Raw genomic sequence first — 18,916 nt, 5'->3', positions numbered from 1 at the left:
CTTCAATAGTAAACTAAGTTCCCAGATTTTACACAGACTCAGTATAATTTGAAATGTAAAGATAACTTTGAAACTGATACAGTGTCAATCTTCACATTACTGCCTATATTTTCCTTATTATACAAAATGCCAGCAAAAGTTTTGGGACTATTTGTAATAAATTGATAAACAATTTTTGTTCCTTTTTTTTCTTTTTTTTCTTTTTTTCTTTTTATCTGTAGTAAAGCAGGGAGGAGGGACCTACTTCATCATATTTTACTGGAGTTTTTGGACACTGCAATTCAAAGGAGATTAAGTGGAAAAGATAAAGTAAGGCTACAGAACTCATTCAACTTTTCAAAAGACAAAACATTAAGAAAAATGCTTTCATTCTATCTATACTGTGAGAAGTTCATAGGTTCAGCTATGCAAATTTACTCATTGACCTAGGACCCTATATTTTTCAATTTGTAGTGAAGAAGGTCATCCAAATTAAAAGTCGTGCTTCTGAGTGGTTTCTATTTTTGTTAAGTAAAAGAAATACAAGCAGACACTGAAAAATTTTGTACTTTTAAGCTCTCATACTGTTCTTTGAATACATAAAAGCATGATATTTTGCTTTTATTGAATATAAGAGAATTCTAAATATCCTAGTTTAAATGTATTTGGAGTTGTAAATCCATGTAGTTCTTTCTAATTTCCTGATCCTAGATGAATATTCAGGTTTTCTGGACAGTTGAAAAAGTCTAGTCCTAGGAATTTCTCCTAGGAGAAAATCCAGCTGATTTGCCTGGCTGTGTACCTCAGAGCACCACATAAGAGATTCCAGTCAGTAGGTTACAATGCACTGATCATTATGAATCTCACTACATTTCAGCTCCAAACTTGTGCTCAGCAATATTGCCACTCTTGCATGCTCTCAAACCAGTTCTCTAATCTACCAAAGACAGACACAGATGGACACACATACACATGACAATAAATAGTTTTTAAAACATCATCATATTTCCAGATAACTAGATTTGTTCAAGGATCAATAGGAAAATGAAAAAGAAATTTTCTGTAGTTTGCATCCAACCAATGACTGAGAGTATTCCAGACATTTTTTATCTAAATAACTGGGCAAATTTCTGCAGCAAGAGAAACTGAAATTGATAAATCAAATATGCAATACCAGCATAAAAAATTTCCAAAATACTGTTGCAACAACAGCATGCTGAGTATGGTAGAACAGATACAGTATTACTAATGGCAATGTGGGGCACTGTAGTTTGCGGTTGGTTTTACTGGTGAACATGAACACCTTTACATTTTTCAGAAGATTTTCGTCTTATTTTCCTGCTACAGAGAAACAATAGCAAATTCTTTCAAGAACAGAAGGTAGCCTAGGATTGACTGAAATGCTGGAGGGACATGCAGACTACTGCAGTCATAAGGGGTGGTCTAAGCTAGCCTCCCTCAGGATGCAGATTTAATACCACCTGCCACATTGTGTACTGCAGTACATTTCCTAAGTCAAAAAAAAAGAAATTGCTCTTCAGAAATGTCGTGCTTAGAAGGTGATCAAGGACAAGAAAACTTGCCAGTGTCTACTGAGTGACTCAAATATTTTTATGGTGTAGGAAATTATCCCATTCACCCCTTGGCACAAGCACAGAGAGGATGAAGCATTAACATTTATAAGGGTAGGTGGACTTTCTGATCAGTCTGGGCATAAATACAAGCGTATTACAGCATAAATACAAGCATGGCATCCTTTGGTGATTTTCCTTTTGCTCCTGTCTTCATTCCTTTCACAATTTTGTCCATATTAAAGAGGAAAATTCACTAAGCCACTAGATTTCGAAAGATCATGGGAGGTGAGGAAGTAATTCATGTTCTGATTCATAGGCAAAAATAACTTTTCCCTCTGTCTTTTACTGTATTTAAATGCTAATAATGGAAACCACTTGCCAAATGCATTTAGTCTCTGACAGACCAACACATATGTGATCTCCTAATTTACAGCTTGCATGTACAGATGTTCACACTTAGTAAAAGGATACCTAATAGCATTTTAAAATTAAATGTGTGTTGATTATAGGTGTTTCAAACCCCAAAAACACAGCAACTGAACTGATAAATGTCTTCACGCCTCACCATGTCTCATGCTCTAACAACATTTTTGTAACAGACCAAAAAAATCCCCAGCACTTCAGTTACATGTACACAAAATAAATGTTATTAAAAAAGTCTGAATGAAATCTTTCATTAACTTTTTTCATCTATGATCTGATTCCAAGCTAAAACATTTAGATTGCTACTAGGTTTATGTAGCCGAAAGCAGAACCACAGTTTGTTCACAGACATTGCTTGCTGTCTGCAATTTTTTTATCCCTTTGCAAAACTTTGAACCCCATCCAGCTTTGACACACTGCCTCTTCAGTTAATAACTATCAAGTTTCCCCTTGTCTCCTGTCTACTTTTCTTTGAGGCAATTGCGCACTCAGCACCCCGAGATAATAACACACATCTATAAGATAAAAGCAATGGCATTAATGTAATTGTCTGCCTTTCTCTCTTTAGCCTAATCTTTTTTTTTCCTTCAGTTTTGACTGCCTCTGTGACACCTGTTTTTGTCTCCTCTGATCCTACGACAGGTTTTCCGCTGACAAGGTTTTTGCCTGACAGAGATTCTGCCAGACAAGAGCATAATAAAGTATGAAGAACTGCTTGTCAGAGTTTCTGCCAATGCTCACATGAAATAGGGGAAAAACTCTTTTTTTTTTTTTAAAGGGGCCCTATGCTGGTCGCTTTTGGCCTGTCAGGAAAACAGCCTCCTTGGCCAATTCCTGCAAGCCAAACAGGTGGTTTTTTTTAATGTTTTCTTTCTATAAACACAGAAAAAAATATAAATGAATAAATAAATAAATCTTCAATAGTAGAAAACATGATTGCAGGAAAAAAAAAAAAAGAAAACAAAACACAAAACTTTCTCCTAACTTCTACATTGCATAATCATTTTTTAAACACAGAATTGGCTCTTAAATAAATAAATATAGTAAAAGGCTTTTTCCCACTTTTCCTTGTTGATAGCTAATGTGTTCAAAGGAACGAGCAATACAGGACCATGTCATTCCATGCTATCTCAGACAAACATCGGGGCTACCAAACACTACCTGCATGGTCATACTTCATAAATGAGACAACCAACTCTGTAGACCATGATAAGGAAGATGAGACACATCCTCTTCTCTTCTGCAGGATTTGGTCTTGCTAAGCTTTCGTGTCAGAGTATGCATTTGTGCTTGTGTAAAGGAGGATTTCAGAACTGATGATGCACCTGATATAGATGAATGATGGGAAGGTCCCAGCATATAGTTGCTTTTGTGTTTGTTGACATCATCTGTTGACAAAACTCTGCTAGAGACACCAACTACTGACCAATGCATAGTGCACCAAGTGGCCTTCACTGGCCTGGCCATCCTTTCTAGACATTACCCTGCAACCTCAGTCCGTTGGTCCAGAACCACTACTTATACTCAGGCTCTTCGCTGTCTACCTAAGCTACACCACAAATGTGCCTGTCTGACTTCTGAACGATACTCAGACCCAAACTGCAGTGTGGTCTCCAGCCCTGTTTGTGACATAACCTTTTTTGTTCCTGACTGAAGCCCCTGAAAGGACCCTTGGCCTGACTTAAAAATCCTAAAAGCAGAGGATCAGGCAATTCCAAAATATCGGAAGTCAAGCAGGTGGAGCAGAAGGCTGGCCTGGCTGACCAGGGATCTTCTTCCGGAGCTTAGGCAAAAAAAGAAAATGTACGGCTGCTGGAAGCAGGGTCAGGCAACGTGGAAGGAATACAGGGACACTTCGCGTTTGTAGGGAGAAAATTCATGTGGGCAAAGCCCAACTAGAGTTGAGCTGGCCAGGTCTGTGGGAGACAATAAAAAGTTTTATTTTTAGATATGTGAACAGAAAAAGGAGGACCAAAGAAAACATAGGTCCGCTACTTGATTGGGAAGGTCACCTCACAGACAATGACATAGGCAAAGCAGAGACGTTTAATGCCTTCTTTGCCTCCATCTTCAATGCTGATGATGGGCTTCGGGACCCAGGGTGCCCTGAGCTGGAGGACCATGACGGTGGAAATGATAAACTCGCAACCAACCCTGAATGTGTGCGGGATTTGCTGCTCCACCTGGATCCATACAAGTCCATGGGTCCAGATGGGATTCATCCCAGGGTGCTTAGAGAGCTGGCAGACGTCATCATGGGACCTCTCTTAATTATTTTTCAATGGTCTTGGGAATCTGGAGAGGTCCCAGTAGACTGGAAGCTGGCAAATGTTGTACCAATTTTCAAAAAGGGCAAGAAAGAAGAGCCTGGCACCTACAGGCCTGTCAGTCTCATGTCAGTGCCTGGTAAAATTATGGAGAAGATGATCCTTGAAGTTATTCAAGCGCACCTGGGGGACAATGGAGTCCCAATGCTTCACAAGGGGTAGGTCCTGTTTAACAAATTTGATTTCATTTTATGATAAGATCACCCATTTAGTCGATCAAGGAAAACCAGCTGACGTGATCTTTTTGGATTTCAGTAAAGATTTTGACATGGTTTCCCATAGGATCCTACTGGACAAAATGTCCAGCATACAGCTAAAAAAAACATCATACAATGGGTGAGCAATTGGCTGATGGGCAGGGCTCAAAGGGTTGTGGTAAATGGGTCTGCATCAGGCTGGCAGACTGTCACTAGTGGGGTCCCTCAAGGCTCCATTTTAGGGCCAGTCCTCTTCAATGTCTTTATAAATGATTTGGATGTAGGAATAGTAGGTGTTTTGAGCAAATTTGGTGATGACACTAAACTTGGAGGATTTGTGGACTCGGATGAGGGTGGAAAGGCCTTGCAGAGAGATCTGGACGGATTGGAGAGCTGGGCAATCACCAACCACATGACCTTTAACAAGAGCAAGTGCCAGGTCCTGCACATGGGACGGGGCAACCCTGGCTATCAGTACAGACAGGGCGACGAGATGCTGGAGAGCAGCCCCGCAGAGAGGGATCTGGGGGTTATGACTGACAGCAAGTTGAATATGAGCCAGCAGTGTGCCCTGGCAGCCAGGAGGGCCAACCGCATCCTGGGGTACATCAAGCAAAGCATTGCTAGTCGGTCGAGGGAAGTGATTGTCCCAGTCTACTCTGCGCTGGTGTGGCCTCACCTCAAGAACTGTGTGCAGTTCTGGGCACCACAGTACAAAAAGGACATAAAGCTGTTGGAGAGTGTCCAGAGGAGGGCGACGAAGATGGTGAAGGGCCTAGACAGGAAGACATATGAGGAGCGGCTGAGGTCACTGGGCCTGTTCAGCCTGGAAGAGAGGAGACTGAGGGGAGACCTCATCACAGTCTACAGATTCCTCACGAGGGGCAGTGGAGGGGAAGGCGTCGATCTATTCTCTTTAGTCGCCAGTGATAGGACCCACGGGAATGGTGTCAAGCTGAGGCAGGGGAGGTTTAGGCTAGACATCAGGAAGAGGTTCTTCACCGAGAGGGTGGTTGCACACTGGAACAGGTTCCTCGGGGAAGTATCACAGAATCACAGAATCGTCTAGATTGGAAGAGACCTCCAAGATCATCTAGTCCAACCTCTGTCCTAACACTAACAAGACCTCCACTAAACCATATCACTAAGGGCTACATCTAAACGTCTTTTAAAGACCTCCAGGGATGGTGACTCAACCACCTCCCTGGGCAGTCCATTCCAATGCCTAACAACCCTTTTGGTAAAGAAGTTCTTCCTAATATCCAACCTAAACCTCCCCTGGCGCAACTTTAGCCCATTCCCCCTTGTCCTATCACTGGGCACATGGGAGAATAGACCAAACCCCACCTCTCTACAGCCTCCTTTAAGGTACCTATAGAGAGCGATGAGGTCTCCCCTGAGCCTCCTCTTCTCCAGGCTAAACAACCCCAGCTCCCTCAGCCGCTCCTCGTTAAGACTTGTTCTCCAGACTCCTCACCAGCTTCGTTGCCCTTCTCTGGACTCTCTCGAGCACCTCCATGTCCTTCTTGTAGGGAGGGGCCCAAAACTAAACACAGTACTCGAGGTGCGGCCTCACCAGAGCCGAGTACAGGGGGACAATCACCTCCCTAGACCTCCTGGCCACACTGCTTCTTATACAAGACAGGATGCTGTTGGCCTTCTTGGCCACCTGAGCACACTGCTGGCTCATATTCATCTGACTATCAACCAGTATTCCCAGGTCCTTCTCGGCCAGGCAGCTTTCCAACCACTCATCTCCCAGCCTGTAGCGCTGCTTGGGGTTGTTGCGCCCCAGATGCAGGACCCGGCACTTGGCCTTGTTGAACTTCATACAGTTGACCTCAGCCCATCGGTCCAGCCTATCCAGATCCTCCTGCAGAACCTTCCTTCCCTCGAGCAGATCGACACATGCACCTAACTTGGTGTCATCTGCAAACTTACTGAGGGTGCACTCGATCCTCTCATCCAGGTCATCGATAAAGATATTAAAGAGGGCTGGCCCCAGCACTGAGCCCTGGGGGACTCCACTAGTAACCGGCCTCCATCTGGATTTGGCTCCATTCACCGCAACTCTTTGGGCCGGGCCATCCAGCCAGTTTTTAACCCAACAAAGCGTACGCCAGTCCAAGCCACAAGCAGCCAGTTTCTTGAGGAGAATGTTGTGGGAAATGGTGTCAAAAGCCTGGAACAGGCTCCTCAGGGAAGTAGTCACTGCACCAAGCCTGTTGGAGTTTAAGAAGCATTTGGACTGTGCACTTAGTCACATTGTCTGAATTTTTAGGTAGACCTGTGTGGTGCCAGGAGCTGGACTTGATGATCCTTATGGGTCCCTTCCAACTTGGGACATTCTATGATTCTATGATTCTGTGATTCTATGACTTGTTCCCTTCACCATGTTTGAGGCTGGTGATATACCCTTTTCATTGTTCTGCCCTCCTGGATCAGACCCTGGGGGACTGTGTCCATTAGTGCAGACATGGCCTGTGCTGGAATTGTCCTTGGCTCCTGGTTCAGGCCCTCTTGCTGGGCAGCCCCACTCTTGCCCCTTGACACATGGATTGACAGTGCCCTTCTATTACATTGGCTAGTCATTCACCTTCAATCTTTTCTATCTCCTAGTCTTCGAAATCTAATACCTCCTTCCTATAAGCCATTAGAACCTTCATAAAGATATTCTCTCCCCTTAAAAATGGTGAAATTAATGCCAACATGTATTTTATTGGGACTAACACCATCTGACTGACATACTGTATACAGTGAGACAGCAGCTTAGTTGGTAGTTATGGATTTGTGGGCTGAATCTGGAGGATTTCCATCTTAATCCAGCTGCATCTCAAATTACATTGTGTGATTCATAAGTTCACAGAAAAGTATAGGTTGGAAGGGATTTCTGGAGATTTCCTGGTGCAGCCTTCTATTGAAAGCAAGGCCTTAAATCAGGTTATCTAGGGCTCTAGATTTGTCAATTTGAAGGTTCAATATTTACAATGAGGGATATTCCACCACTTCTTCAGGACACTTACTCTATCTTTTATGCAGCCTTGAAAATTGTAATGAAAATGCAGCAGGCACTAACCACTTGTTAACACCATTCTGTTAGGATGGAGTACTGAAGCATTAGTTCACAAAGGCAAGACAAGACCATGGTGATGTTTAAGCCTGTGGTGGCTCATGGGTTCAAGACCATGAGATGCTTTCCTCATGTGTGCTAAACCTCCTCAGTTTTCTGAGGAAAACTTCCTGTCCCTAAATTGATGACAGCTGAAGATGTTCAGATTCTTGGAAGACAGGTTCATACAGCTACCACTGATAACATCAATCTTTCCCACCACCACCACCCCTCAACCAAATAAGACACTTGCAAAGGACTGCCATAAAATTCATGTGCTGCAAACATTTCACAAAGCTCCCGTTAAATATCTTTCAGAAAATTTGTTTGTAAACAGTTAGAATATAATTAGACAAGTCATTGAGACTCATATTATAAATTCTTACATTATGTTTTCTATTTCTAAAATCCAGATGGAAATGGGATAGTAAAGTAACACTGTTAAATTAACCTGAGACGAGTTTCCTCATAATGGTGCTACAGCTAAAGCCAAAATTATTCCTGGGAAGTAATAAATAAATAAATAAATAAAATTCTTTTGAATTTCACATTTGCAAAACAGAAAGCTGAGGTAAAGTTACCCATGGTATCATCATTAGTTTGTAACATCTGAAAGCAGTATGAATTTTTTATTCTTCCAGTCAAATCCCATTTTAACCTTATGAAGCTATATAGAATGGAGTGGTAGGGTTTGTTTCATTTAGAGCTCTTTCAATTTGTGTTCTGCTTAACCTACTGAACTCTAGTTAATTAAGATGTTCCTATAAACAATTAAGCTTCTTGTAGGATCGTTAAGAAGATATAAAAATTTATGATGTAATAAAGTGTAATAAAATGATAAAGTGGTTAGTACATCACAGCAGTTCATGTGCAGCAGCATAGGTGTTAAAAGAGACAAGTATGCAGGTACTACGACCTATATATCCTGAAGACTTGTGGATGCATATCACAGAAGAAATGTCGCCATTGCTGCCCCAGAAATCTGCTGGTGATTTGTACCCTCAGGTCTTATGGGATTTATCCTGCTCATATGGGAATCAGCCATCTAGTTCCAGACACTTTTTTGCTCCTGTGCTGATGTTATGCTATGCAGTGAACTTCTTATCATAACACTTAAGGGGCAAGATAAGGGTTTTACTGACTACCTTTTCAAAAAGAAGCCTCTACTATGTCTGGGAAGAGGGATTCCAAGCGCTAATAAAAATCATCGTTTCTCTTGCCTTCACTCTATTTTGCATATAGAAAGTCTATTTTTTTCCTTACTGGATTCTCTCCTTAGGGAGAGAGGGCAAGTTATCCAAGTTATCTCCTAGCATTTTAGCCTAGGTTATTGGGTGCACTAAAGGAGATGAAACCTACTCTGTAAAAAATAATTTCAATAATGATGGGCACCAAATAAGAATATCTTGCTTTTTTGTAACATTCTCAGTCTAAACCTCTCTGGGCATTGTATAGCTAGTCTAGGTAGATTATAGCTATAAAAATGGCCTTATGTGTATTTCAGAGACTGGGAAATTTATGTACAGGGAAGCAACTTGAGCAGGACTGCAAAATGTTAGGCAACAATGGAGATGGATAATGAAGATCTGGATAATGAAGATTATATTTTCAGTTTATATTATCAGGAAGAGAATTGACATGGGCAGAGAAAATTTGTGTCTATGATGAACAGATTTCTGATTTTTTCCTAAAACATTTTTCTAGAAATAAGTTATTCTTGCCCCAAAATTTGTGCCTATCTGAGCCACTTAACACATACATGAAATGTCTAGAAAAAAAATAATTATAAAACTCACCCACAAAAGAGAGAGCAAAAGCAGAAATACTGACAACTCTTTTTTAACCATTACAGAGAATTGCTTATTTTTGTAGCCGCTTTCCTGTAAAGTATACCTGCAGAAAGGTGGTAAATACAGTTATACAGAGCAAGAAGACATGATGCCCGCCAATCATACAGACAGAAGTTGAGATTCACAGCAGAAGAATTGTGCTTTTGCACAAGAAATCTTTCTACATGTATATAAATCTTGCGTGTAGATATGTAGACACTGTAAACAATTTCATGGTATTCTTCCAAAATGGGGCTAGGATAAGTCACCTCCAAATCTGTTGCTAACACAAAGCGGACTGACTGTCTGGTTGCAAACAAGAGTTGCCAATGAGCATCTGATGGTTTAGTTCCATGAGAATAGAGTGTTATTAGACATTTAAGATTTTCATACAATAAAATACTCATGATGAGAAAGGGCTTGAGAGCTTCACTTTTTCACATGAGAAAGGGCGGTGTGAATATAGCCCAACTCAGAAGGAAAGGGCACCATGCTTCAGAATGGGTCACAGTCTTTTAAGGCTTACTTGGCTTTGGAGCAGTCCTTAGCTGACTGTTTAACGTCTGGTTGGGGTAATCTCGTCTGACCACATCCAAGGGATATTAACATTTTCAAACCTGTGAGCCAGTGGAGTCATGAGAGGAAGACCTAACCTCTTCCTGATTGAGTCAAGCATTATGATATCCTGAGAGTGGCAAGGAAGAAGAAAAAGAATATTTTAAATCTGAATGGATCCCCCTGAGAAATCCAAAGTGTGTGTGAACATACAAGTTTCAGAGACTGTGGTTTTCCCACAGAAAAAGCCTTCCTCAGCACCTGCAGAAAGGTAAATTTCCATGAGGACTAAACCCTTGACCATGTAGTTACGTAAGTATCAACTGAATACAAAGATAGAAAAGAAAGTATTTTTATTTGATCTTGGGGCAATTATTTCCTTTCTGTCACTTGTATCTGTCACTTGTATCTCTTTTGCCCAGAAAAACTGTGGATGCCCCGCCCCTGAAGGTATTCAAGACCAGGTTGGACAAGGCTCTGGGCAACCTGATCTAGTGGGTGGCATCCCTGCCCATGGCAGTGAGGTTGGAACAAAATGACCTTGATGGTCCCTTCCAACCAAGCTGTTCTATGATTCTGTGATTCCATGACAGACCTTTGAAACAATATTATTTGTCTTGGATGCCCTAGTGCTTGGCTATTTTCTTTTGCTTTTACCTCAGCTCAACTTGCATTAAAGATGATCTCAGACTAACCCAAGGCAAACCCTGCATCACATCACTCCTATCAATGTGGCAGGCTTTAAAACCAGATACTGGGTCAGAGTACCCACAAGATAATAGATTGCATCTTCTCTGTGCTTTACTGACCACTTTGGGAATTGCTGATGAAAGGAAGGAAAAGGAAAGACACAAGCAGGAGGAGGGACTTACAAAAAGAGCTTACCAGTAATGAATCAGGTAAAGTTCCTGGAAGCAACTGAGTAATGAAAAATATGTCTCATCCTTCAGGGTCAAAAGGAAGTTATAACATGGTTTAAAAGGTTTTTGTCGGTAAAATACAGGAAAAGCCAGACTAGACCTAAAATAGTTTTACTTATAAAGTCATGAAGAGTTGGCCTTTGCTATCAATGAATTGAGATAATTTCTTTGCCAAAAATCTCTATGTAACTAAAAAAGATAAAGCTATAATGCTGTCAAGTCTTTTTAAAGCATTTTAAAGAATTAACTTAGCTGAAAACAAAGAAACAAGTATGCTTGTGGAAGTTGTGACTCTTTTTTAAATATTATGAAACAATACAAAAATAACCCTCTATTTTACCACTAAATTATAATAATAGGATTATATTTCCACTTGCCCTTTTTAGTGTTTATATTCTATTATCCCAATTTTAAAGTAAAGAATAACATGGCAGTTCTGCCAGCTTTTAGAGAGACTCTAAGATCTGTAACATCTTTTGATTTTGTTTGTTTGTTTGTTTTGCTTTGTTTTGTTAGAGATGACCTTGGACTTCCCAAACCTGGATTTCTATCACTTGACAGTTTTGGACTGTGAGAAATATAGAAACCCTGCTCATTCTTATTTCAACATAGTGCTCCTCTTCCACTGCCATGTAGCTCACATTTAAAATCTAAGCTTTCTTCCTAGATTAAGCCCATTCGGCAAGTTCAGGATAAGGGAGGGATGGAATTTTTAATGTATCCACAGGATTCTTCTTTCTCTATATTTATTTGCTCCTTTCCTTCCTTTCCTTTTCTTTTACTTCACCTTTTTTTTACCTGTCAACTTCACAATTTAGCATGTAGAAATCATCACTCAGTCATTTGGAAAGAAGAACTCACAGTCATATCATACATTTGGGTTTTACGACAGAGCATTCTCCATTTTTGTGTTGTCATTCTTTTTGTTGTTAGTCTCATTTACAGCAAGCTAGTGCATGCATTATACAAATAGTGGAAGCAGAAACCTTCCTTCACAAGACAAAAGTAACCCACATGGTGAGTCTCTGAGCATAAGCATTCACTGGGTATGAGGTTTTAAGATGGAAAGGTGTAATGGATTTGCCCTGTGTGATGAAATTTCCTAATGTATATTCTATCTAAACTTCAAGGAACCTAATCTCAAAGGTATTTGAAGAAATGGCCTGGCCAAGTGCCTGACTGGAGATGGAAACATACTCTGTTCATATTTCTCTTCATACTCTCATACTCAGAGTTCATACTCTGAGGTACTCATAGAGGTACTAAGGAGTACTTGAATATGTAGCTCTCCTTGAGCTGTGCTGATTGGCATGATGCAGAGGAAAAGACAGCAAAGATTGCTAGAGAACTCTGGGACAAAGAGCACTAGGGTGATCACTGGGAGAAGAAGGGAGGAGGACAATAAAAATGTTCACAGGATACTTCTTTGGTAGAACAGATTGAACAATGTGAAATTCAGATAGTCCAAGAATGCATAATATATCAAAAAGATCTAGACGACATATCGCTGCTGTCTGATGTCTGATTTGAGTTTTATCAGTGATCAGTTTGAGGGTATGATATAGAACTAGCATTTTTAATTTTCTAACTCTCTTTGAAACACTAGTAATTTCATACAAATTTAGTCAAATTATTGTATCTGTTTTTTAAGTCTCTGCAAAGTCTGAGATATCGAAACAAAAAGAAACAGAATGAATGTCATAGTTGTTTTAGAGTGCTATGATGTATTTCACCTCAACACAGCTTATTAAAGTGGTTGAAGAAAAAAAAAAGGTAGACACTATTTCAAATTGATATTGCATTGGGTCTTTTGATCCATGTACAAGAGTATTTCTGCTAGGAGCACAGTAGTCATGCTGACATAAATGACAAGCACACAAAGTGAAATCAACATCTTTATACTGAAGTCTTGCTAAATTTCTTTCCTCATAAGGTAAGATATGTCTGGAAAGTGAGTGGCAAGTAAAATGTTGGTTTTCTTCATTGATTCTACTAAAGTTTAAATGATTTTTTGTGCCAAAGACAGTGAAGCATCATTACCATCTCCATATAATGTGGTACTTGTAATATAACAAAAATATCAGAAGAAGCCAGCCCAAATATTCAAGAAAGTCTCTCCTTTTTTTTTTTTTTTGGTAGTCATCTTACTATCTTAATTCTACATTATTTAAAGGCCACAAAACAGCAATTGCTTGTGTTAAAATCAATTGTACTAAAAAAGAAAAACAAACAACTATTAATATTTTAATAGGATTTTTGTTTCACTGTAAGGACTACACCAAGTACCTTAACCATTAAAAAAAAAAAAAAAAAGGAAATAAGCATAAAAGTTGAGGTCTAGGAAAGGGCTTCTCAAGTTTAAACCATTCAGCTTTTGTTTTAGAAAATAAATCTCCTTCCAAACTGAACATATGAAGCCCAGGATTCATCTGGAAACAAATTAGAACAGTCTATTCATCCAAATCCCCCAAAATATCTATAATTTCACACTAATAATAACCTATTCCCCATTATGTACAGCAGTTCTAGGGAATGCTATGATACTCCATGCAGTTTTGGGCTTCAGCCTTAAAAATGGTGGTGGTAGGATTACCACTATCATAGAGGGGTGCATGGTAAAAACTTGATAAGCTGAACTTTTGCCAACAGAATCACTTATTTGACACACACACACAAAAAAAAACCTTCTCTGATGAGTCTGCTCAAATACAGACATCCTACTTTGGCACCTCCAAACAGATAAAAATTGAACTTGCAGGCAAGTATTCCTTTCAAGATGTGTGCAGCTCATTTTAGGTGAGCAAAGAAAAACATGACAAAGATAAAGGAAGCGGGAAAATAACAGCAACAACAATAAAACAGGACAGCAGCTGCTGTGTAATAATACTGTGGTGGCTTTATGCCTTTTCTTGTCCACTCCAAAAATTTCAGCATTTTAAATGGCAATTGTTAACATGCATTAACTCCGCACAGATTAGTCAAGTAATGCATGAGAAGACTGCAGTTCTAGGCCATTTTTGATCAACTGAGTTAATTATGATTCTAGGTTATTAGAACTGAATAAGCATGGTACTTCCTGTTGGAAACACCTATTCTTTGATGATTACATTCAGTAAAGCACTACATCATATGCTAAGCATTTGAGTTGAAATTCATTAATAAAAATCTGAAGGAAACCCTTAATTAAAGCAACAGAAAACAATATTTTCATTCAAGGAGCACCTTCTGAAAGTACAGTGCCAACAGTTTAAAGAAAATCACTTCTGAACAGCACCCTGATTCAGTCATTTTAAAATCCAGGTGCTACAGTGCAATGAATTGTTCAGTCTACTGAATGTAGCTGTCAAAATTCTGGAAAAAAAAGTTAAGATCAAAAATTGAAGCAGATGCATCACAGTCTCCAGGAAGTTATTTATAAGCCTGTGCTTTGAGAACGTATGTGAAACATACATCTGACTAGTCTTGCTCTGCCATAAAATGTAAATACTCCAGATGAATATATACAAAGTGTACTAAAAAAAAATAATAAATCAGAGCATTCTTTGCTCAGTGCAGTAGTAAAACAAAGACTCAGTAATAATATATAGCTGTATTAAGTTTTCTACTTGGAATGTTAAGTACTCAGGTACAGGAGAGGGTGATGCCTCCATGATTAAAACATTCACCTTTCTAGTTTCTGTACTTGTAAAACAGAGCCCTGTGGTTAACTCAGATTACTTTTACATTCTAATTTTAAACTCAACAACCTCACATAAAAGTATTTATCAGAAAAATCTGATCACACTTATAAGATGTATTGGTTAAAAACAAGAAATGGGATACCCATATGTGAGATTCCAAGTGCTAGACTCCTCCTTTCTATTACTCAACAGGAAGACACCCTGGAAAATAGCTAGATGAGTCTTCCCTACTGTGGATCAGCAAAACCTCAGATGCTGATTCTACACAAAACCTGAAGTATGCCTGAACTTCAGAATTTTGTGAGGTTTAGTGATCCTTCCAAGAAATGTCAGTCTGGTTATATTGTGGCTGAAGATATTTTTCCAGGAATTAAGAGGAGTGAAAATAGGGATTGCCTCTAGACAATCGAGTACCTAATACATCTGCAACCAACTACCATATCAGTGGCATTATGCTATTGTTAGGCAGGATGTACATACTATTATCAAGTGACACAGGACTGAATCATACCTACATTCCTGTTTTTTTTCTTTTCGTTTTTTTTTTTTTTTTCCCAGGTATCTGAATGTTTTAAAAACTTCTCTGGCATTCTTTTCTGTTGAATTTGCTGAGCATTCACACTTGCAATAAGTCTCAGGCAGAAATACACACAATCATGCACTAAGTAAGTAGAGATCAAGTGCATGTTTGAGGTACTAAGTTTCCAACCCATGTCTCACTAAAATAAAATAAAATAAAATAAAATAAAATTCAGAAAGTATAACACACTGATTGTCTGCTGGAAGTGGAGAATGAAGATTGTGCTTGCTTAGATGTCAATAGCCTGGACCATGAGAAGAAATCTTCAATTTCTTCTGTAAGCATAGTCTTTCTGTTTTTGTTTTTTTGTTTGCCTTTTTTTTTTTTTTTTCCTCCCCATCTTAGATATTCTCCTTTGCCATTAATTGTTTATTCAGCTCTGTCTTTCTGTCTCATATATATCTTAATCCAGACTGTCAAGAAAAATGAAATCAAATGCACAAAATAATTAAAAAAAAATTTTACTTTTTCTTCCCATAAAAAAAAAGTGAAAAAAAATTACACAAAAAGGAAGGCCTGCAAGTATAGTTTGATGCCTCATAAAATCTGGGGATTCTGATCCTTCTATTCTTTCTTCACCTACTTAAACATGGGGAAGAGACGTTCAACACACTGATCATGTGTGCATACTGTTATTGAGCCAAATAGGATACACCAATTTCACTCTGATATTCAAGTTCTGAAGGGTTGACATTGATATGTTTGAATTTCCATTAGTCTCAGTAACTTACTGGCTGACGCTTATTTGCAATATATACTCTGCTGTGCAACCATACGATAAACCTTTTGCCTTTCTGCTAAGGCCTGCTAGAACCACGTTACTTCCTGGAGGCTAGAATATATTTTTGAGCTGTACACAAGCTGCTGAACTCCTGTGGCATCTATTGCCCGAGTAATCAGCCTTCACGTTTCCATCCTAGAAATCATCATAAAAAAAACAAATACTTGCACAGACCCAGACTGCACCTACATACCTGCACAGATGAACAGGTATCACTAATGTCTGTGCCACTCCAGCTCTTAGTATTTACAGAGACTGAGAAAGATGGACAGAACAGAAAAGACAAACCCAGAACAGACATTTCTTACCATGTGCCACCCAGCCATGTTTACACTGATCACAGGTTCTCAGGTTAATCTTTCCTGGCTGAAAACATTCACATGTGCAATTTACCAGTGTACAGCGGATGGCCTGGAAAAAGAAACAGAAAACACATATTAACATCTTTCTCCCCTCTTGTACAAATTTGTTGTGAGAGCTACAGGGGTATTCTACAGTAACAAACAGCCTTCTAACATTCAAAGTATTGCGCATTCTTTTAAGTAGGGATTAATTTTCTTTCAAAAACATATATCAGTATCCCTGAGCAATGCTTATTCAATAATAACATATTCTGTTTTTCCATGAAGACGAATACAACTAAAGTGTTTGAAAGAATTGCTCTATTTCCTCTAGGATAAAAAGAAAAAAAAAAAAAACGTGCAAAGACAAGGATTCTCTAAGTGTTCCACAAATTTTCTGATTTTAAATCACTGGCCTTAAGGAAAATGTTACTAGTGATGACTTCCCAAAACAGCACATCAGCTTAATTAAAAAGAAGCATAAAACAAGGAAATGAAAACATATAAAAAGGAATACTGCAGATCTCTTTCCCCTCCCCCCAAGGTATCCAAAAGTTATTCACAAGTTTCCCTGTTGGAGCTCTCATAATGTGCAACTCCATTACATCAGAAAGGAGTCATGGATTTGATGTTTTCCTAAAACAGGGTAAAATTATGGTAGAAGAATAGGTCTGTCTCATAATACATCTTGTAACTTTACTTTTCTTCTTTCATTTTTGCCAATATCTGGGCCTAACACTTTATTTCTTAGCATTCTGTATTTGTCAAACATTTACCATAGAACCACAGAATATCCCAAGTTGGAAGGGACGCACAAGTATCATGAAGTCCAATTCCTGGCTCCACACAGGACTACCCAAAAATCAGACCAAGTGTCTGAGAGTGTTGTCCAAACACTTCTTGAACTCCAGCAGGCTCAGTGCTATGCCCACTGCCCTGGGGAGCCTGTCCCGGTGCCCGACCACCCTCTGGGTGCAGAACCTTTCCCTAACCCCCAGCCTGACCCTCCCCTGTCCCAGCTCCATGCAGTTCCCTCGGGTCCTGTCGCTGTCCCCAGAGAGCAGAGCTCAGCGCCTGCCCCTCCGCTCCCCTCGTGAGGGAGCTGCAGGCCGCCATGAGGCCTCCCCTCAGCCTGCTCTGTGCTGGGCTGAGCAAACCAACGGACCTCAGCTGCTCCTCATACGTTTTGCCCTATAGACCCTTCACCATTTTTGTAGCCCTCCTTTGGATCCTCTCTAATAGTTTATGTCGTTCTCATACCGTGGTGCCCAAAATATACGTAATTCTCTCTTTTGCAAAAGAAGGAATTATTTCAGAGCAGTGAAGCTAAGATGCCAGTCACATGCAGAGATCTAAAATTTGCTTATATAATACACCTCATTAAAATCTCCCCTCCCTTTCAAAAACGATTTCAAAACCTACATAAGTTTACTTGAGAGAGGCTAACTATAGTCACAGAAAAGCAAATATTGAAGGGGACTTTTTTAATGTGTAACAGACTTATGTTTTTAAATAGTGTAGAAGAAGACCTCTGCACTTCAAACTGCTACTAATAAATCTACGGCACACATTTAGATGTAATTTGCATGGAGATTTCTGAGACATAGAGGCTTATTCTGATCATTCACAGATTAACAATCTACTGTAACTACCAGAGCTGCCAGGAAAAGATATCTCTATAGATTCAGATGCAATCAATGATTACACAGGGGCTAAGGTGGGGGAAGGGTGCTTAGCTCCTATGGCTGCAGACATACTGAAGCATTGTGAATTCTCTTGCATCTTCCAAGCAATTAACACACCCCCATACACACTCCATCCATATCAAAAAAGAGTTGCCTTAACAATATTGTCTTAAAGAAAATTACATTCAACATTAACTTGCCCAAGCTAGATTCCTTGGTTACTGACAATAAAAAACATTCAAAGTTATTTTGTTTTCTCTCTTTACTTATCTATCTGCATCACACAGTATTTAAAGCCATTTGTAGTTCACCGATCCAATTAAAACCTGTATTTCTCCAATAAATTTCTGATACAGGTGTCCTTTTTTCCTCTGTCTTAACAGTTCTTTTACTACCTTTTACTCTCAAAAACCTTGCAGGGGAAAAAATATCCTGCTCTATTATGCCTAACACTTCAGGGTCTCAGTCCCAATGTCACCAGTCCAATTACTCATTAGCTAGGTTATAAAACACTGCTGTATGTATGCGTGATTAAAAGAATTAGCAATATGAAATATAAGGGTACCAAAGTGCTGACCGTGCAAGAATAATATATGTGTTTGTGGGATATGAGGAAAAAATTCTCCAGAAAGGTCCTGTTTCATGTTCAATAGTTTATTGACTCAGTAATATATCAGGTCTCCACCAGTCAGTAATGGTGTTCTTTCTCTAATATGTTCATTAATTAATGAACTCTGTAATTAATTGTACTGCAAAAAGAAAGAAGGCCTTACAGAAAAGGATTTTTATGTTACGATAAAAGGTTTTCTCCACCTTTTTGAATTTCTGCACCAATGTGACATGTATTTGCTGTACATTATGTATAATGTAAGTAACATCCTTATAGCATATGTACACATACGAGATGAAATTGTGTCATTTGGTAGAGTTTCTTTA

General features: G+C 39.3%; 1 protein-coding gene across 10 annotated transcripts in view; it reads right to left on the bottom strand.

The window, feature by feature from the left end:
* The window catches only part of BNC2 (basonuclin zinc finger protein 2), a 361,236-nt gene that overhangs the window by 119,775 nt on the left and 222,545 nt on the right, over positions 1-18,916 (bottom strand). For all 10 annotated transcript variants that reach the window (XM_083816002.1, XM_083816007.1, XM_083816004.1 and 7 more), the window contains one exon: positions 16,263-16,365. In XM_083816002.1, coding sequence (XP_083672128.1) covers positions 16,263-16,365 — 103 coding nt within the window. The remainder of the gene's footprint in view (positions 1-16,262; positions 16,366-18,916) is intronic.

The sequence above is a fragment of the Anser anser genome (genome assembly GCF_964211835.1).
Source record: "Anser anser genome assembly, chromosome: Z".
NCBI classification, from domain to species: domain Eukaryota; kingdom Metazoa; phylum Chordata; class Aves; order Anseriformes; family Anatidae; genus Anser; species Anser anser.
Note: the sequence above shows the minus strand (reverse complement) of the source record. Positions and strands in the feature narration are given on the sequence as shown.